Raw genomic sequence first — 20,669 nt, 5'->3', positions numbered from 1 at the left:
GAGAAGTGGTCAGAGCGTAGAAAAAGAAAGACAAATCGACCAAGGCGATGAATGAAATGAAGGTTAAAGAGCTCTGCTCAGAAAAGAACGAAGAAGAATGAGTGATATGTCGCGGTTCATGGGATCTTATATAGGATTCTGCCTGTTGTCTGAATGACCTACCCATTGGTTCGTTTCGTATGAAACATGGAAGTAACTACGATCAACCGATCACTTTGTCGCGTGGTTGGCCAGCGCTACCATGGTAGTGGCCGACGGTAGATTCCTCGGGTGGAAGGTTTTGTCGAGTCGCAGGCTCAGAGAAAGTGACAAAAGGAGCTTCGAGTCCAAAGTTAATGATGGTAGTGCGCATCAAAAACCGTCCTTGTTCCTTTGCGGGGAAATGGGTAGTAACCCCTCCTTCGAACACGTAGCAACGATAGAGTTGTACACACGACTCTAGGCTTCCAGCTCATGGGTAGGGCTGCGGTTGAAATGGTCGACCCAGATGGCAGACTCGGGCACCGGCCCTAGGAAAGGATGTCGTGAACACACGTTTTTAGGTTGGATTGGAGTTATGACTGAAAAACTTACTCCGAAAGCTTTCATATATAGAGTCGTACGGAGTCCTGGTCAACGGCCAAGGCTTTTGAAGGACCCGCATTACGGGCTCGTGGTCGCCTTCTGATCATATTGGTGTTGCATTAATTTACTCGTTCAAATCCGCTTCTCAGATCAGGGCCAGGGGACTTCTCTTTCTTTCTGCCTTGCAACTTGCTTGCACTCACAATCAGCGTAATGAATAGCATCAAGACGAATACCGACGAAGTGAACGGTGGTGGATGTAGTACAGTGGACTCAACTCCGACTCTAATTGCTACTTGTTCCGAGCTCAACGCAAATGTCTCCTGTAAGCTTCACTTCTGGCCACTTTGTCACTTTTCACCTTGCGCTGACTCACCAAAAGTTCAAAAAAGTACCATGACAAATGCCTTGTTCATCTTGACACCATACGGTTTGGAGCGGAGTCGACCATCAAGCTGAATAAGTTCGAGTGATTGCTCAGCGAAACGATGGGTTTCTGGAGAATACATAAAAGACGTCCGCTGCACTCTCATAGCACCATCATCAGTTATACCAACGCAAAGAACCCATGGCAGCCAGTGCAAAAGTCAGCATCTTCGTCTCAGGAGCAACAGGTACGATTTCCGATTTCCATGATACCGCGGTGAAGTTATTGGGCGGTAGCTGACCGGGTCGTGCTCCTAGGTTACATTGGCGGAGCGGTGCTCACCAAATTGCTCGAACACCCTAAAGCAAACGACTTCCATATCACCGCCCTCGTCCGGTCCACAGAGAAAGCCGAGAAGCTGAAATCAGTTGGCGTAACCCCGGTCATTGGCTCTCTAGATGACACCGATTTGGTGCACAAATTATCCTTGGACTCCGACATTGTCATATCCATGGTAAGGGTATACTACTGGGGTAACGTATACCCAAATTAACCATCGATTCGGCAGGCTAATGCAGACCACGCACCGTCCGTACAAGCTATGTTGAGCGGCCAAAAGGAGCGCTTCGAAAAGACGGGTGAACGACCTATTCTCATCCACACTGTAGGTTCCCTGCCAATCGCTTTGTCGTAGTGTACTGACACTGCGTCTACCATCAGTCTGGAACAGGTATGGGAAGCCACTGTAGAACATTTAGTACGGTTCATTCATTCCATCTCCTTTTCTTTTTCAGGAGTTCTTTCCGACAACGCCGAAGGGTTATACCGCACTGAGACAATTTGGAACGATGCAGACCCCGCGCAAATCGCCACAATTGCCCCCACTCAACCTCACCGTAACGTTGATTTGCTCATTGTCGATGCAGACAAAGAAGGTGAATATGCCGCGTTGTCACAAGTTAGTTACATCACACTTACGCTCACATTTATGACAGGATACGTCAGAACCTACATTATTTTACCCTCAACTATCTACGGTTTAGCTCGGGGTCTACTGGTTGACATTGGCGTATCCAACAACCGTTCCATCCAAATTCCCGCTATTATCGAGGCGAGCTTGGACCGTAAACAGGGAGGTATGGTTGGTCAAGGCAAGAATTTGTGGCCCAATGTACACATCGATGAACGTGCGTATTCCTTTCGATTCTTACTTGAAATACGACAATGATCTAATCGCGTTACTACAGAGGCTGATCTTTATATACTTTTACTGGACGCCGCACTCAGCAAGCCAGAAACAGGCCACGGCGTCAACGGATACTACTTCGGCGAGAGTGGCGAGCACTCGCTATATGATGTCGGGAAAGCGGTGGCAGAAGCACTGGTGGACCTTGGGATCGGAAGCCCCGAGCCAACCACTTTCACAAAGGCAGAGATCGATAAATACTTCGGTGGAGTGAGTAGCTTATATCGAGACTCGGGTGTAGATACTGATCAATCTACTAGAGTGCTTACCTGGGCAGCAATTCTCGCGCACGAGCAAATCACTCGCGGGCCGTTGGCTGGAGCCCAAAGAAGAGCACGACAGACATGCTTGCCAGCATTCGGGCGGAAGTTGAAGAGGCATTGAAGAGGGCCAAAAAGTTGTAGGCCCACCCATTGAGACTCCGTATAATAGAGGGCACACCAGCGTTTCGTCTAGTTATTTCGGTTGCTATCCTATATCCATTTATGATTCGAAAGGAAGTGTTCTTAGTCCCCTAGATGCCCCTGAAGGCTAATTTAAACTTCCTGAAGTCGTTACCTGTTCAGGAATTCAACACGATAGTGCACATCACCGTTATGGAACTCACTGGGCAGAACGCTGAATAATTCGAAAGTTCCAGGGATTTATCAGCGCCATGGGGATTTCTGAAGGCTAGCATTTCGCCCTTGACTTGGTCCATGTCTGCACACGCAAAGATCAATATCTTCGTTACGGGAGTAACAGGTGAGATTATCACTTTCACCTTGGGTGGTCACAGCACACTAAAGGTCCGCATAGGTTACCTTGGAGGAGCGGTAGTAGACCGATTGCTCAGTCATCCTAGGGTCAGCGACTTCCAGATTACAGCCCTTGTGCGGTCGCCAGAGAAGGCCGAGAAACTTAGATCGTTGGGTATCACTCCAGCGATTGGTTCATTAGATGACTCCGATTTGCTACACAATTTGTGCTCGGAATCCGACGTAGTCTTAGCCATGGTGAGGGAGTCACTGGCATGCACGCACGCTGGTGCAGATTTGCTAATGTGATCCATGGACACTGCAGGCAGACTCGGATCATTATTCGTCCGTAAAAGCAATGCTGGACGGGCAGAAGGAACGATTCGAGACCACGGGTAAACAGGGCATTTTCATTAATACGGTGGGTTCATTTTCCCGGCGGTCTGGTGTAGTGCGTGCTAACGTCACCTGCGTCCTTAGTCCGGGACAGGTATGGGAGCCCACTGTAGCATGCCGCAGCCTAACTCATTTTTCCGTTCGTGTCTAGGTGTCCTCGCCGACAATGCTGCTGGCATGTATCAATACGATACAATCTGGAATGACGCGAATCCCGCGCAGATGGCCACGCTCGCCCCAACCCAAATGCACCGTGACGTCGATTTGATGATTGTGGAAGCGGACAAAGAAGGTCGTTATACCCCAATTGCGAAACTAAGAATAATCTGACACTCATATCAATGCGTAGGATACGTCAAAACATATATCGTCCTGCCCTCGACTATATACGGGATAGCTCAAGGGCGCCTGGTGGACCTCGGCATCGCCAACAATCGCTCCAGGCAGATTCCTGCTATTATCCGTGCAAGCCTAGATCGAAAACAGGGCGGGATGGTTGGTCTGGGGAAGAATATGTGGCCTAATGTTAATATCGAGGAGCGTGCGTATCCCACTCGTTCGGAACTGGTAGATGAATGAAGTGATCTCGCTTACCATGTCTGTATAGAGGCAGACTTCTTTATCATCTTACTTGATGCCGCTCTCGACAAACTAGACACGCTTGGCCATGGGACCGACGGGTACTACTTCGGCGAGAGCGGAGAACACTCCTTATACGATGTTGGTAAAGCAGTAGCAGAAGCGCTAGTGGACCTAGGGATTGGGCAGAGTCGCGAGCCAACTACGTTCACCAAGGATGAAATTGACAAATACTTCGGCGGAGTGAGTTGACTCTCCTAGTACTAGCTGAGAAACTCCATAATGACGAGATCACTTAGAATGATTACTTGGGTAGCAATTCGCGTTGTCGGGCCGATCACGCTCGATCTTTGGGATGGAACCCCAAGAAGAGCACAGCGGACCTGCTTTCCAGCATTCGGGCGGAAGTCGAAGAGGAAATCAAGGCAAGCGCAGAAGGTAGATTAAGAAAGGATCAGAAGCTGTAGGCAGTGGTAGCCATGTTACTACACTGTGGATGCTCGCAGGATGACTCGGATAATCCCTCGCGTATGAAAAGTATTCCGCTTGCTATGTTTCTTCCGGTCAAGGTATTCCACAGCGGCTGCCCCTGATAGTCTCCTAAATGCCCCTAACGCCTGTCATTCGTTCGCTTCAGTCCAAAACCGCAGAAATGCTGAATAATTCAAAAGTACCAGTGATTTCTCAGCACAAGGAGGCCCCGCAAGCTCTTCTTTGTCCCTCTATCAGTGCTAGTAGCTATGCCCGCAAACACAGAGATTAACATATTTGTCACTGGAGCAACTGGTAAGATATTCCTCTTTTCATTGCATGTTCGCGCAGTACTTGACTTAGAGTATATGGCTAGGTTATATCGGAGGAGCAGTACTCCTCAGGTTGCTTCGTCATCCCAGAATCAGCGACTTCAAAATCACTGCCCTTGTACGGTCGCCGGACAAGGCTGAAAAGCTCAAATCGTTGGGTGTGACCCCAGTCGTTGGTTCTCTAGATGACTCCGAGTTACTGAAGAAATTATGTTCCGAGTCCGATGTCGTCATGTCGATGGTGAAGGCGCATTTGGACAACAAGCTGATACCCATAGCTGATGAAAGTCTTGTTTTTTTTTTCAGGCTGATGCCGACCATTTCGCCTCTGTACAAGCAATGCTGAGCGGACTGAAGACTAAGTTCGAGGCAACTGGCACGCCCCCCATCTTAATTCATACCGTAAGTCATATATTGAGTCGCTACTTCTACGTGCTCACACTGCCTCTGGTAACGCTAGTCTGGAACTGGTACGAAATGACTTTCGAATGGACATGACACCGATAATTCATCACCTTCGGTAGGTGTCCTGATGGACAATGCTGGCGGTATGTACCAGTACGATACGGTCTGGAACGACGCAGATCCAGAGCAAATGGCTACACTTCCTCCGACCCAGATCCACCGCGATGTCGATCTAGTAGTCGTGGGCGCCGACGAAGAAGGTACGGTGATACCAGTGATATATTGGCACACTCACCCCTATTTTTCGCAGGGTACGTCAAATCGTACATCGTATTACCTTCGACTATATGGGGAATCGCACAAGGCCGCCTGGTTGATCTCGGCATATCTAACAATCAATCTATGCTGATCCCGGGTCTTGTTCGGCCCAGCCTCGATCGGAAGCAGGGAGGAATGGTGGGTCTTGGAAAGAATCTGTGGCCTAACGTGAACATAGAAGAGCGTGGGTGGTTTGTTTGTCCGAGCGAGCAGCCCAGTTGATTACATCCGCCAGAGGGAGATTTTTTCATAATCTTGCTCGATGCGGTGCTCACCAAGCAAGATACTGGACACGGTACCAACGGCTACTACTTCGGCGAGAGCGGCGAGCACTCTCTGTACGATGTCGGGAAGGCGATAGCCGAAGCCCTTGTCGATTTAGGCATTGGGCAAAGCCGTGAACCTACTACTTTCACGAAGGAGGAAATCGACAAGTACTTCCGAGGGGTATGTCAGGTTGCTGGAGACTTGAATGTTGAATGTTGGACACTGACGCGGGCATCAGAGAACGCCTATAGGTAGCAATTCGCGCTGCCGTGCAAATCACTCCCGTTCCCTCGGCTGGAACCCGCAAAAGAGCACCGCAGACATGCTTGCTAGTATCCGGGCAGAAGTGGAGTACATGTTGAAGGTCTAATCGGCGTGGAATATCTACTTGTTTACGGTAATCCCTTTCCCCTGATGTTATTATGATAAGACCAGGAATGTCACTTCAGTCTTGAGTGAGTGAAATCGCTCGCTGCCTCCAAACATATGAATCTTGGCCACTGGGTCACTCAAACTTCAAAGCCAGCGAACCACTTTTTGAATTGCCCCTGTGTCCCTCAACGCTGCTGGACGCCCTTTCTTCTTTGCCACCACAATGACGGAAGTTTTGGACTCGAGTAGTTCATTCGGTTCGCGTAGTAGGTAGGAACTACTGGCCTTGGTAAAACATTTACGGGCCATTGAGTACGTATCAGCGCTTAGTAGCATCGCAGACTTCACATCCTGCGAGCAGCCTTAGTTTCACCCACTGAAGCTCGGAAATTGGAGAAGGAAATTTTCAAGAAGACGCACCCTTGGAATTTGTCCACCTCCCGAGATTGCTTCGGTACACATCAATTGATCTCCAATGTGAGTAACTTTCTCATAGGCATCATCAACGACTCGTGAGTACCTCTACTCACTAATCCACTAAATGCATTGTGTCAGTGCTCTGAGTTTCCTTACAGAAACAGCTCGTATGCTACAGACTGTTAATGTGCAACTGACTTATCTCCCTCCTGCTATCACCATCGAGCCTGCTACTTACACACTTCAAAAGATATCGAGTTTCAGTGACAACGTAAGGCAGTGTGTCGCAGAGAAGCTTTGCTCTTATACACGAAGACGGTGCATCAGTTATTCAGGGATTAAATACAAGGCACTAGGCCTAATTTCAAGTCGGAACCACGACCGGGCGAGCATGATGATAAAGAATCGATCCTCGAGAAGATTTCTAGTGGGTGACTTTTCCATTGAGACGTGCGATTTGTTTCCATTGGCCCTGCACCTCTGCTTACTTTCATATAGATCAATCACCCGGGAGCGTCCTGGGAATGTGCTGTTCTCGACGAAGGTCGCGCTGATCCAGAAGTATCAGGAGAAATGGTCCAGCTTCGTCGACCAATGCTTTAACAGAGTGCAAGAGCACTATGCTGGATTTCTATCATAACTGATAGAACAACGTTTTGCGTGACACGTTTCCCTTGTCAAGAGGCTCAGGTTCGCTCGTGTTGTCTCCAGCGCTCTCTTCAGGCTTGCTAACAACAATTTACTTGCATAGGACAATCATCCAGGACTTAGTATCCAAGCACGCAGGGATATGCCAGGAGTACTTGCGCACTCTACCTGGAACGGGAGTCACTCCGTATACACGGAACGACCATTAGCTCCAGGAATGCCGTGTCAAGTGGCTAGCACGTTACAAAGCCGGCGTGCGAGATGAGGTGGGCGACGAGCGGGACGCCGAAGGGTTGATGAGCCTCCTAAACCTTCGGCTCCAGGTAAGGGAACAATGACATCAGGCTGCACCTCGTTGACCTTTGGTTTCGAGGGTAGTCACGCCGAATGGGGGCGTACCCAGAGACGACTTGGAGGACATGATTAGCGAAGGCGACTCGGATGAAGGCATGGGCGAAGCTCCACAAGAACCTCAAGCAGAACTTCTTCCTATCAAACTGTCCGCTCGACAAAAATAACTTACTGAAATCCATGATAGTCTCGTTGAACGACGGACTAGAGCAGCCCTATCCGCTCCGGCGGACGCGGGATATTCAGTTACGCCTGATGATCTCGCCAAATTGATACCGGCTCACCCTTACAAGGCTAAAATCACTGTGGGTTACTTCCAGGTATCTTACAAGGTATGAAGCCGTGCGTGCATGCGTGTCCTCTCTGCCTATCTGACTCCATGATACAGCGAGTGATTGACAATATTCCTTCCATGATCGACTTGAAGTCTGTTAAAGCGATAGCCAATAGGTTGCGGCCTTTTCTCATTGCAAGCTTCCAGCTCGCACCCCAATCTACTAGCCGCCGGTGTGCCGAGTACCTTGAGGAGGACAAGGCTATTGTCAGCCGTAAAACTGAGTTGCAGGCGGCCGAGGCGGGGCTGGAGGAGGTTGAGAAGGAGCTGTTCAAATTCAGTTTGCAATCAATAGTCCAGAGTAACCTTGTGGCCTCGGGGCGAATATATTGTCGTTTTCAAGATGAAGCCCGAACGATGTGTGGATCTGCAGCGTCAAGCGGAGGTACGGTGACCATCCTGTCCGGAATATGGATAATAGGTACTTCTGAGTTGGGAACACAATTCAGCAGCTTGAAGTCAGTGATGAAGGGTTGTCTGATGATCGACTATCTAGATTCCTACGCATAGTAAATGAACTGCATGGTCTTCGTAGTGGCTGAACGTTGGTCTTCTGAAGAAAAGTCGTTCGTTGGCTCCTAGAACTAGGCACACGAGTGAGATTGTCTGACGAGCAAGGTCCCAACGAGACAGCCTAAATTCTAGATGTCTGCAGGCGGACCCCATTAGTCGCTGAGGATAACTTCTGGAGCCTGGCTGGATAGACTCTTGAAAATGTCGATTTTTCCAATGTGCTGCATTGTTTCGAGTCTATCGTTGCTGTTGCAGCCCGGTCCGTTGGATTACGGTGGCCAACATGCGACGACGGCGACAAGGCCCTGCGGGTTCACGTCGTCGAGTAGTATACAACCTGCAGAAAGAGTTATGGTCACAGAACATTCACTAGAAATATTCTTTTCAAAGGGTGGATTGACGCTGTACTGATTCTTGAGGAGTCACGTGGTAGAATGGAATTCGGCGTCGCAGGCTGTCGCAAGTCGCGACCTGCGACAAGCCAACGACATGTTCACCGAACCACCGGCCAACGACGAGAACTCTGGAATTGATGCAGGCTCATCTATCCGGGCCATGAAGGTACCCGTTCCCCCATTTCAGCCGGGAATTCACTAACACATTTGTCACCAGCGCAAACTCGATGATGCTTTCTCTTCGCTAGATGATGCAGTCAAACCACAAGACGACTCAGAACGTCCACCACCTGCAAAACGGACACTCGTTACACGCTCCTTGTACTCCACTTTGGCGAAATACGGCATCAAGAGCAAGTCAAAGGAGCCACCACCGTCAGTACCATTTACGCGATACCCGGATATGTGTACTCAGACTGAACCTATCCTTTCCTTTCGACTCTCACCATGCTGGATCTCAGAGCGTTGGATGCTACGGAAAAGCTGAGCACTCTTTCGAAACCGACCCCACATCTCACCGCGATCCTGAGTCGCGCTGCATCTCGTACGCGTAAAGCACTTCCGTCCTTCAAGTTTCCCTCTTCGGCTTCGAGTGCCTCCCCGACGTCCACAATACACAATAGTGTCGAATACCGGCCCTCATCTACCCCCTCTTTCCTTTCACGACTCGCCACGTTCAAACTCACGACCTATGCCAACAAGCCTGCGCCCATCGACGCCGTTGCAGCGGCCAAGTGCGGCTGGATCAACGACGGGAAGGACAGGCTGGTTTGTGGGTTATGTGGTGTCTCGTGGGTAGTAGCTGGGAGGGAGGGGATGTCTCGTGATGCCGGTAAGTATGCACCCGTAATTGCAAGCGGAAGGCGACTGACACCGCGTAGCCAATGCGTTGGTTGAGAAGCAGCGTAATCAACTGGTGCAGTCTCATAAGGACGGCTGCCCATGGAAAACTAGGCAATGCGATGGTATGTTTGAATTCCCATGCGTTAATAGCCGGTGATCTGAGCTGACGTCGTGTAGATTCAATATATCGGATCCAGCTCAAGCCTCCGGCTACGACAGTGCACGAGCTGAAATCGAGTGCTTTGGGCTTGGAGACTGTTCTCCAAGGTGTGGAAATAAAACATCCGTTGGTACGTATACTATCGCATACCTGGTCCAAGCTAATCCTTTGCTCGTATAGACATCTGCACAGCTGAGCACATTGAAATCCACCGTCTCGTCTTTCACACTCCCGCCCAGCATCTCGGACCTCACCATTGGATCCGAAACACCGAATGCCCCTCCTCCGTCAGAGCCGTCCGAAACTGCGATTCTAACAGCGCTGTTCGGATGGTCCATCGTCCCCCCGCCAACCGCAGAGCGTCCGAAATACAGCTCGATATCTCGCGCCGCATCGCTGTTCCCTTCGCGCTCCTCTACGCCGTCGATCTCACGCGCCGCGTCACGAGCAGCCACGCCGAATCCCCCTACGTCCATCTCTCGAGCCGGGACGCCCTCGAGACTAAGCTCAATTTCGACCGCTGGAATTGCACCGGCCCGCCCGCGTTCAGCAGTTGCTGGCAATGAGAAGATGCTGCATTGCGTGCTGTGTCAAAGGCGTGTGGGGCTGTGGGCGTTTGCGCCTGCGGTTCCTGCGGCCTCCAGCGATTCGCCCCAGGTTCCACCTTTACCATCATCGATCCGGACTGCAAGGAGGCAGTTTGATCTGCTCAAAGAACACCGATCATATTGCCCCTTTGTTGTGAAATCAACGATCGTGCCCGCGCTACCCGTTCCTCCCCCATCTGCCGGTTCATCTCCGGCAAGCGACGCTTCGACGACAGGCCGCTTCAATTTCTCGGTGTACTCGTTGAGCTCGCAGGCGCTCACTGCTGCTGGGGTGAACAATGCAATGGAAGGGTGGAGGGCGGTGCTGACGGTGATCGTGAGGTATGGATTGAGTCAAAGGCAGCGTAAGTTGAGTAGGAGCGCGACTACTGATACGGACGCGGAGGGGAATGATGGGATGGAAGTTGATGGAGTTGAAGCGATGGTTGAAGGCGTTAAACGACGCGGGGTGAGTTGATTTGTGTAGGAATGGACTCTGACTGACTTGCAATGTAGGGAAAAGACTTGTTGCGATACGTGAAAGGTCTACTAGGGTGAAAGTCGCACGGTCAGAAATGATTAGTGACTGTGCGAGTAAATTTGTGACTGTGAGAGCTAAATTGCAGGGCTTGCAGCAAATGGAAGAGCTTATAAAAATAGATTGAAAAAAAGTAGCAAGTTCTACTACAATCTCCCTCCACTCCCTCCTCCGGGCAGGGGGGCTGACTAACAGTCCCCCCTGCCCGGGGAGGTGCAGGACTACTCTACCGACTACAGCTACACTACATGAGAGACATAACGAACAGACCTAGAAGGCAGTCAGTGAATGGGTAATGAATGGATGCTGACATACTTACCTGACACTCCTCCGATGAACAGCAGCATTCACCCATACAAGAGCTCCTGATTGTGTGCAAGAGGATGTGGAAGTTGCAGTGGAGGAGGCATGAAGGCGTGGATGAGTGGGGGGAGGAAGATGGTGGTAAGAAAGAAAGAGGGAATGTGTTACGGTCACACATACCTCCCTGTTTCCACCTTCGCTTATTTTTTCGGTCACTCAAATCTCGATCACTCCACAACGAGATATCTTCATTGAGTGGTTTGTTCAGTGCGCAAAGCAACATTGAGTAATACAGGAGACTAATACTAAATGCTGAGTCAGCGGATAGGCCGAGTGACTGCAGACATGGGAGTGAAGATGTGAAGCGTCCGTGTACGTGAGGTCCTGCCGTAAGGACCAGGGGGCTCGCAGTACTCCGGGAGCGGGAGGGCCAGAGATCCAGGCCTTGGATTGCTTATACCTTAAGCATAAGGGCAGCTGACCCGCGCAGGGGAGAGTCAGAGACCCTGGGACGAGCAGACGAGCACAATAGATGGGGGTTGGAAGTAAGTTAGTTATTCTTATGTAAGCTACCATATTCGTACATAGGTGAGTCTCGTAGTGATAGTTAAGTAGGATAGTAGTAAGTATGAAGGGTGTGACCTTCTTCCACATTACAGAAGATGAAGGGAGTCTGAGGGAGGACACTGATAAAATGCCCCCTATATAGTCTTTGCATGCCAGGGTGATAGAATTTGTGATTTGAGCATTGAAAGACAGCAGAATGGTGGTGGAGTCTGAGGAACTTGAGGCGGGGTGCATTGTTGCGGCCACATCCTGAGTAAGCTAAAGTCGCACGAACAAGAGGCTAAAAGGGGCTGATAAAATGGAGCCCATCTGTATAGTCTTTGTCGTTCAGGGAGATAAAATGGCATACACAGGGAGGTGATCCTGGTGGTGGCCCCCCCGGTGGCACCAGGTCAAAACTTTGTTTTGAAGGAGGTGCAAACAGTAAAAAAAGCGAGATTTACAAGCACTTAAATGAGGGAAATACCACAGACAAAACGGAGCTGGAATATCAAATTTTGAACATTTCGGCATCTGCAAGTGTTGGAGTGTACAGCAATGGGGTGGAAGGAGATCCAGCAGGTGCCCCCCGGCGGTCACCAGGTCAAAATCTCGATTTTGAGCTTGCAAAAATGGTTGGAAAAGTGCCAATCACGAGCACTTAAATTGGCAACCTCTAGGCATGGGGATGATGCTGGGCAGGAATTGAGAGGTGCTCAAGGGATGGAAGGACTAGAGGCTGAGGCATGCATGATGTGGTTCACGCCGTTGAATGTTAGCATTAGCTGGTAGTGTTGCGCAACATCATGATTTGAGGTTATCTGAGAAGCGCGCATGGACATAGAAGATGCCCCCAGTGTTACAGTTTCAAGCTTGCAGATGGGCCAGTGATGTCGAGGATGAGGCAACAAAAGGGCACTGATCAAATGGTGTCGTTCTGCAAGTTCAGATCTGCGAACAGTGAACAATTGTCGGTGTGCATCATCGGAGTCCGAATTTAGCCTAATTAGTCCAGCTCCACCCTCCCCTGTCAATGTTACATCCCAATCCCTCCTCCTCGTACATGTGCACTATAAGCACAAGTTGAAAGGTCAAGCAATGCACTGGAATGTGCACTCAAGAACAGCTGGATCTGCACTCCAACTCTCTTCGCTCTGTTCCGTCAGTCCCTTCAATGTCAAGCCCCTGGTGCCCTTCCCCTCCTCCGTGTACCCAGCTACCACATTGACTGCATGCAGATGCAGTTGCATGACCACCGGTACCTCTACCCACTTCCCCTTCCAGGATCTACTTGCATCCAATCAGTGAGTGCCAGCAGACACCAAGTGCGACCTGGATCCTGATGACTTCCACAGAGCTCCAGGAAGCGTATGTTACGACACAGCGTAGCTACAGGGTGCTGTATATTACGGTGGTATTTACCCTCAGAGACAACTTCTTCCGCTCCGATTGCTGTCCCCAATTCATTTGCCATTTCCACTACTGCTATAAAGTGAGCACTATCCTGAAATATCTGCGCTATGTAGCTTTGATGTCAGCTGTATATGCAACATATATGTCACCCCATACCTACTATGAACCAACAGGACCGTCCCCCAGCCATCCCCATTGCAGGATCGCCATTCAGACATTCAGCCGACTCCGTCTCCTCGTTGTACCGCAATCCCTTGATGCCATTCAAATCACCAGGCCCATGTCTACTAGCGCGGTTGCTAGGCGCTTACTCGCTTCACTACGCGAGACTGACCCTATCCATCAAGCAGTTTTTTTTTGAGCGCAATTGCAGGATCCACAGACGCGGAAATAGATGAAGAGGCCGTTTACGCTATGACCACCCATTTCGCCTATATAATGTGGGCATATTTTGCTAGTAAGTCTCCATCCCTCACTTGGGACTCCTCCTCTCCTCTCATCCCCTCCTCTCTCTCGCTTGATTCTTCATTTTCCTTGAATCGATGCTTTCTCCTATCGGGCCCCTTTCCGACTTGCACTTGTCGACCCAACGCCTGACAGGTAAGGACCACTATACACGGTTCAATTATAGATGAACTGACTTGATTTTACTCTAGACTATGTCTCTAGCTCACCACGATTGCTAGAATTGAAGAATCAACTTCAGTAAGTCAATAAACTAACATAAGATTCTTTCCTGGAATGACAGGCTAGGGACAACGACTCTGCCATTATCATCGGTACAACTACAATAACAACTGCAGCTAGGACACGGTGAGGCCACTGTCACGAATACAATCAGTATATTGCTAACATGTATTATCCGGCTAGTAGTGTTTCATCGTTCACCCGCACTACGGACACCCTATCACACCAGCCGTTCACTCAGTCAAGATGTGGTTCATTTATATGAACAGGTCAGCGGATGTACATAAATAAAATTACTGACCCTCGATTTTACAGCAGGAACAAAGATGATCATTCTCGCGAACCTTCAAGCGACACGCCGTCCACTACCGCTATTGCATTTGCCGCTCTCCCAATCTTCATGCCCATCTACATATGCCGACTCCCATGTTAATCAACTCTATGCTTGGTGAGTGATCCTATTGCTCGCTGAACATGTTGACTAACTAACTAACGGCGAGGCCTCATCGGTTCATTCTTGTGGTCAGTGTTCAAAGTCGAGGCGACAAAGGAAGCTCGTGCTGTGAGATATCTGGAGACTCATTTTGATACTCCAGTGTCTGTGTTCACCTGTCCGTGCCTTGGATCTTGGATTTTGAGGCAACGGTAAGTCATTCAATTGTTTGCGAACATTAGATATGTCTAACTCTCCTCGATTACTCCCTAGCTCTTGATCTTGGATTTCGAGTCAACACCGACAACGAACAATGGCAATTCATCACAATCCTGCGAGGATAATAAAAAAACTAACCTATATTAGACTGCGTCTTCGGCTCTTTTAACCTTCAGACCCAGTACAGACCAAGGCTGTCGAGACATCGTCCGACATTTGACACCCCCAAGATATTCCATCTGTCTTCCTCACTCCACCAGAGCAACACCAACCATCCAAAGCCCCAGCGCAACCGTGCTAGGTCACAGTGTTCAATCTTGGCCTTCGAGGCAACAGTGAGTTATTCCAACACTCACTATAATTTATCCTCCCACAGTTGAATCTTGGATTTCAAGGCAGACTGCTGGGCCGCAGAATAACCAAACGTTAATTGACTAACCTCATATCCCAGCTTTCGATCACCACCCTGGTCTCCTGATGTTGAATCTTGGATTTCGAGGCCCCAGGGAGCACGGTTGTGACATATCCCGACATCAACCCGAGTTTATGATTGGTTCACCATGAATTTCACTCACTCTTGGATTTCGAGGCAAAGTTCAGGCGCTTCACCACGTCCCGTTTACTTATCCACTCGCAAGCTACCACACCGACACATTGCCGTGAACCCAACGATCCAGTAACCCAGTGTGACTATCTCACCCACTTCGCCTAACACACTTCCATAGACCACACATGCGCAATGGATCAGAAATAATCATTGAACCTTGAACACCGACTTATCCTTACCTACAACCGCTGTAAGTGCCCTCATCGCCGTCTTCGTCGCTGCTAATGTTCCTCATGTCTCGTAGATATAACCAATATCCAAGACAATATATTCATAGGCACTGACTATATTATACGGCCGACCTACGGACTGACTAACTACGCACCAACGCTTTTTCGCCTACACGCCCTGCCCTCTATCCAAGTCGTGGAGCAGCTGGAACAGCCCATTGTGACGCTGACGAGCATGGTACAGTCCTGCGTGGGTGAGGTCGAGAGGACACGGATTTGGCGGCAGTGCTTGAGATGGAACGGCTTGCCGATGTCACGCTGCCGTCGATGACTTGAGATATTCGTCGGCATTGTTGGAGTCGACACGAAGGGAGGTGCTGGCCTGGCCCCCGTCGATGCGAACCACTGCGTGCACGCAGTCAGAGTGAGAGTGGCAGAACAAAGTCGTTGTCGCCATAAACAGCGAGCGTGAACGGCAGCTTGAGAGATATATAATCCAACACTGTGAGGACGAACGACAAACAAACAGACAGACAGTGGGGTACTCACCATCACGAGCCACCATGTCCTCGACGCGAACCGTTTCCACTTGTGTCGAGTCTCGACGCCGTCCCCGAGTGCCGCCCAGCTCAGCCTTGGTGAGCCAATCCTATTTCAACGAACCAACTCAACACTCACAGCGCGAATCCCATCCAATCCAGACCGCGAGCTCACGCACTCACCTCACATCCGCGCCGCCGTGCCCTTGCTGCGAGTCTGTTTAGTCGGTAGTGCGCATGTCTTCGCGGCTCCTCGCATTTCGTACGCTGTCGTCAGCCCAAGGTCTGAGGTACGTACATGGTACCTCTATCCTCTCCCGTTATCGCGTCGAGCTCACATGGGCTGTGGATGCAGCTCCCGAATATCGAAGTGGCGTGCCGACGCTGCAGCATCCCGGCTCTCCCAGGACTGGCACAGAACATCAGGGAGTCGGGAGGTCAGGGAGTTGGGTTAGCCGCCGTCAAAGGCAGAGTGTGTTGCTGGAACGCTAAGTTGTCCACCGATGTCCCCGACGTTCGAGCCCCGCTGACGTAGCATATCCCGTCTCCATAGATCCATTCCGAAGACGAGGGTGTTGACCCTCTCGTTTACTCACTCTCGCGCGCGCGACGATGTACTGCCTACAACTATTGTCGCTGACTGCGGCTGCACTGGTGAGTGTCCATGTTTCCTTCATAGCTCGTCTAGCTCACCTTCTTTTCCCTTCCCTCGTCCCTTCCCTCGTCCCTCACTCTAGATACACCGCGCGTCTGTCAATCTGACGTGCCCACTGAGCCTCCGAGGCGAACGTTCCTCGTTCTCATCCCCGTTCTTGTCCCCTCCCCTCCCCTCCCCTCCCTCTTCTCGTCCCCATTCCCGCTCTCGTCCCTCACTCCACTCATCGTGCCGCATCCAATCTAGGAAACAACGTACCCGCCCTGCCCCACTCCACTCCATAACTGGAGACTGGGTACCGCCTGCAAAATCGTGTTTTGCGTATTTGCGGGGGTTCCTCCTCTGCATGCCAGGCAGTCGGTCGACGCACCAACATGGTACGTGCTCCGCCGCCTTTCTCTTCGTTTCGTTTTCCCTTCGCTTCGTTTTCATGTCGTTTCGCTTCTCTCTGTGTCTTCCGTTCCTTTGTTTCCTTTCATTCGTTCGTCTGTTTGCCGATTTGTTCCCCATCCCCGCATCCCCACCATCCTTCCCTGTCTCCTCATCTCCTCATTCTCCCTCTGCCATTCTCCCGTTCTCTCTCCCCCTTCTCAGCAGTATTTGCGGCTGTACGCCCTCGTAGCCCCGTCCCCGCATCACCCTCATGCCCCCTCCAACTCTCTCTTCTTTTCTCTTCCTTTCCCCTTCCCTGCCTCAGCTTCCCACGTCGTTTTGTGTTCATTTTTGTTTTCGAGTCCGTTTTAATCCTGTTCCGTTCCGTTCGATCTGCGTCGCCTACTAACATGCTAACCACCCAGTACCACCATCGCCACATTTTGCCCCTTCGCCTTTCGTCAATGCGCCTATCCGGATAGTCGCAAGGCATTGGCGTTGAGTGCAAGGTAGTCGTTCGAGCGTGCAGACGTGGCGATGTCACGATGTGTGTCGTGCAATTGACGAGGTAAGTCACAATCCATGTGTACTCAATGCGTGCACTCACTTCTAGTTCATCCTTCCACGCAAACCTCTCTCATGTCCATGTCAGCGACCGGCATTTGGGCGTGCATGTATGTGGGTGTTTGGGTGTGTATTCAGTGTGTCAATCGCTTCTGCATATGCAGCTCCCACACTGACCTATGTAAAGCAGCTGAAGCCTTCACCCCGAATTCTCTCGACAAATCAGGTGCCGACGAGCTGAACGACGGGTTCTCGAGATTTGTTGCAGTGAGTTCTGTCTGTCTCGGGTGCCGATTGGAGTCGGGGCGGGGTAGCAAGTTGGCTGAGCAGTTATATGCTAGGCCAGTACCGGGTTTGGGCAGCGCGAGGAGGGAGAGGGGCACGGGAGACGCAAGGTAGGGCGGGAAAAGAGGTTTCATTGGCAATCGTGAGGGATGGGGCGAGGGCGACCGGAAAGACGAAGATTAAACATGCGTGGATGAGATACGTGAGGCTATTGAGTGTCGGTCAGAAGTTGATCAATGCGGGGATCTAGGAGTTTCCGGCGTTGCAGCATAGGTGCCAGATGAGGGGACGACACGCAGTTGGAAAGCACGAGAGACGAGGCGTTTGGCTGTTCAAAGTGGCAGACATCGACGTCATGCGAAAGCGGAATACTGAGGGGATGAGACGCGTTTGGCTGTTCGAAGACATCGACGTCATGCGAAGGCAAGGCTGAATGGGCAGTCACGTGCTGGACATTCACCACACCTCGACCTCGAAGTTGGCAGTCACATCGACTCGGAGTGAGCCATTCTTTGCCTTTTGTGGATTGACCGTACTGACCCTTGAAGAGTCACGCGCTAGATGGAATCCAGTCTCTGTCGGCGTCGCAGGGCACGACCTGCGACGAGCCAACGACATGTTCACCGAACCACCGGCCAACGATGAGAACTCTAGGACCGATGCAGGCGCGTCTATCCGGGCCATGAAGGTATTTGTTCCACCATTTCAGCCGGGAATTCACTAACACATTTATCTCCAGCGCAAACTCGACGATGCTTTCTCTTCACTCGACGATGCAGTTAAGCCACAAGACGACTCAGAACGTCCACCACCTGCAAAACGGACACTCGTTACACGCTCCTTGTACTCCACTTTGGCGAAATACGGCATCAAGAGCAAGTCAAAGGAGCCACCACCGTCAGTACCATTTACGCGATACCCGGATATCTGTACTCAGACTGAACCTATCCTTTCCTTTCGACTCTCACCATGCTGAATCTCAGAGCGTTGGATGCTACCGAAAAGCTGAGCACTCTTTCGAAACCGACACCACATCTCACCGCGATCCTGAGTCGCGCTGCATCTCGTACGCGTAAAGCACTTCCGTCTTTCAAGTTTCCCTCTTCGGCTTCGAGTGCCTCCCCGACGTCCACAATACACAATAGCGTCGAATACCGGCCCTCTTCTACCCCGTCTTTCCTTTCACGACTAGCCACGTTCAAACTTACGACCTATGCCAACAAGCCTGCGCCCATCGACGCCGTTGCAGCAGCCAAGTGCGGCTGGATCAACGACGGGAAGGACAGGCTGGTTTGTGGGTTATGTGGTGTCTCGTGGGTAGTAGCTGGGAGGGAGGGGATGTCTCGTGATGCCGGTAAGTATGCACCCGTAATTGCAAACGGAAGGCGACTGACACCGCGTAGCCAATGCGTTGGTTGAGAAGCAGCGTAATCAACTGGTGCAGTCTCATAAGGACGGCTGTCCATGGAAAACTAGGCAATGCGATGGTATGTTTAAATTCCCATGCGTCAATAGCCGGTGATCTGAGCTGACGTCGTGTAGATTCAATATATCGGATCCAGCTCAAGCCTCCGGCTACAACAGTGCAGGGGCTGAAATCGAGTGCTTTGGGCTTGGAGACTGTTCTCCAAGGTGTGGAAATAAAACATCCGTTGGTACGTATGCTATCGCATACCTGGTCCATGCTAATCCTTTGTTCGTATAGACATCTGCACAGCTGAGCACGCTGAAATCGACCGTGTCGTCTTTCACACTCCCGCCCAGCATCTCGGACCTCACCATTGGTGCCGAAACACCGAATCCCTCTCCTCCCTCAGAGCCGTCCGAAACTGCGATTCTAACAGCGCTATTCGGATGGTCCATCGTCCCCCCGCCAACCGCAGAGCGTCCGAAGTACAGCTCGATATCTCGCGCTGCATCGCTGTTCCCTTCGCGCTCCTCTACGCCGTCGATCTCACGCGCCGCGTCACGGGCAGCCACGCCGAATCCCCCTACGTCCATCTCTCGAGCCGGGACGCCCTCGAGACTAAGCTCAATTTCGACCGCTGGAATTGCACCGGCCCGCCCGCGTTCAGCAGTTGCTGGCAATGAGAAGATGCTGCATTGTGTGCTGTGTCAAAGGCGTGTGGGGCTGTGGGCGTTTGCGCCTGCGGTTCCTGCGGCCTCCAGCGATTCGCCCCAGGTTCCACCCCTACCATCATCGATCCGGACTGCAAGGAGGCAGTTTGATCTGCTCAAAGAACACCGATCATATTGCCCCTTTGTTGTGAAATCAACGATCGTGCCCGCGCTACCCGTTCCTCCCCCATCTGCCGGTTCATCTCCGGCAAGCGACGCTTCGACGACAGGCCGCTTCAATTTCTCGGTGTACTCGTTGAGCTCGCAGGCGCTCACTGCTGCTGGGGTGAACAATGCAATGGAAGGCTGGAGGGCGGTGCTGACGGTGATCGTGAGGTATGGATTGAGTCAAAGGCAGCGAAAGTTGAGTAGGAGCGCGACTACTGATACGGACGCGGAGGGGAATGATGGGATGGAAGTTGATGGAGTTGAAGCGATGGTTGAAGGCGTTAAACGACGCGGGGTGAGTTGATTTGTGTAGGAATGGACTCTGACTGACTTGCAATGTAGGGAAAAGACTTGTTGCGATACGTCAAAGGTCTATTAGGGTGATGTGTTTGTAGAGATGCTGGGCCCCTGTATTGCCATCAGAACGACTCGCGGCCAGACGGATAGATATCAGAATCATTGAATCATGGATGCATGATGATCAGCAGCTAGATATGGCTTGGAAGGCCCACGTTGAGAGAGTATCGCGCCCTGGTATTTCCACAAGTGGGTGTGATTTCTGCCGGGAAAGGCAAAGCGCAGTGTCAGGACTCAGGACAGCCCTTCCCCTGACTTGAGGCGTTTCGGCATTTTTGCTTCATCACGACGACTGTCACACCAATTTGCTTGCCCAATCTATGCCCTCCTTTCCTCTGAGTTCTTGAGATCATCCCACACTCGACGCTACTTTTACTGTTCTCTCTTCTTCTC

The 20,669-nt window shown here is 51.0% G+C and overlaps 5 protein-coding genes across 5 annotated transcripts; all 5 read left to right on the top strand.

Annotated features, from left to right (window-relative positions):
* Positions 1-1,132: 1,132 nt before the first annotated feature.
* PC9H_009704 (uncharacterized protein) lies at positions 1,133-2,581 on the top strand (the record flags this gene model as incomplete). Its single annotated transcript, XM_036779202.1, has 8 exons — positions 1,133-1,178; positions 1,249-1,445; positions 1,500-1,595; positions 1,652-1,661; positions 1,726-1,866; positions 1,927-2,118; positions 2,179-2,387; positions 2,438-2,581. The coding sequence occupies 8 exons, from the start codon at positions 1,133-1,135 to the stop codon at positions 2,579-2,581; spliced, it is 1,035 nt and encodes a 344-aa protein (XP_036628591.1).
* Positions 2,582-2,875: 294 nt separating this feature from the next.
* PC9H_009703 (uncharacterized protein) lies at positions 2,876-4,356 on the top strand (the record flags this gene model as incomplete). The annotated part of the gene is made up of 8 exons (XM_036779201.1): positions 2,876-2,921; positions 2,976-3,172; positions 3,240-3,335; positions 3,395-3,404; positions 3,462-3,602; positions 3,660-3,851; positions 3,918-4,132; positions 4,189-4,356. The coding sequence occupies 8 exons, from the start codon at positions 2,876-2,878 to the stop codon at positions 4,354-4,356; spliced, it is 1,065 nt and encodes a 354-aa protein (XP_036628590.1).
* A 273-nt stretch (positions 4,357-4,629) lies between these two features.
* PC9H_009702 (uncharacterized protein) lies at positions 4,630-6,052 on the top strand (the record flags this gene model as incomplete). Its single annotated transcript, XM_036779200.1, has 8 exons — positions 4,630-4,675; positions 4,737-4,933; positions 4,999-5,094; positions 5,153-5,162; positions 5,217-5,357; positions 5,408-5,599; positions 5,651-5,862; positions 5,921-6,052. 8 exons carry the CDS (start codon positions 4,630-4,632, stop codon positions 6,050-6,052), a joined length of 1,026 nt encoding a protein of 341 aa, XP_036628589.1.
* Positions 6,053-7,538: 1,486 nt separating this feature from the next.
* On the top strand, positions 7,539-10,860 carry PC9H_009701 (uncharacterized protein; the record flags this gene model as incomplete). The annotated part of the gene is made up of 10 exons (XM_036779199.1): positions 7,539-7,618; positions 7,658-7,802; positions 7,859-8,084; positions 8,751-8,878; positions 8,930-9,087; positions 9,174-9,544; positions 9,594-9,677; positions 9,733-9,845; positions 9,896-10,771; positions 10,819-10,860. 10 exons carry the CDS (start codon positions 7,539-7,541, stop codon positions 10,858-10,860), a joined length of 2,223 nt encoding a protein of 740 aa, XP_036628588.1.
* Positions 10,861-18,249: 7,389 nt separating this feature from the next.
* PC9H_009700 (uncharacterized protein) lies at positions 18,250-20,303 on the top strand (the record flags this gene model as incomplete). The annotated part of the gene is made up of 7 exons (XM_036779198.1): positions 18,250-18,321; positions 18,373-18,530; positions 18,617-18,987; positions 19,037-19,120; positions 19,176-19,288; positions 19,339-20,214; positions 20,262-20,303. The coding sequence occupies 7 exons, from the start codon at positions 18,250-18,252 to the stop codon at positions 20,301-20,303; spliced, it is 1,716 nt and encodes a 571-aa protein (XP_036628587.1).
* Positions 20,304-20,669: the final 366 nt, after the last annotated feature.

This window comes from Pleurotus ostreatus (assembly GCF_014466165.1).
Source record: "Pleurotus ostreatus strain PC9 chromosome Unknown scaffold_7, whole genome shotgun sequence".
NCBI classification, from domain to species: Eukaryota; Fungi; Basidiomycota; class Agaricomycetes; order Agaricales; family Pleurotaceae; genus Pleurotus; species Pleurotus ostreatus.
Note: the sequence above shows the minus strand (reverse complement) of the source record. Positions and strands in the feature narration are given on the sequence as shown.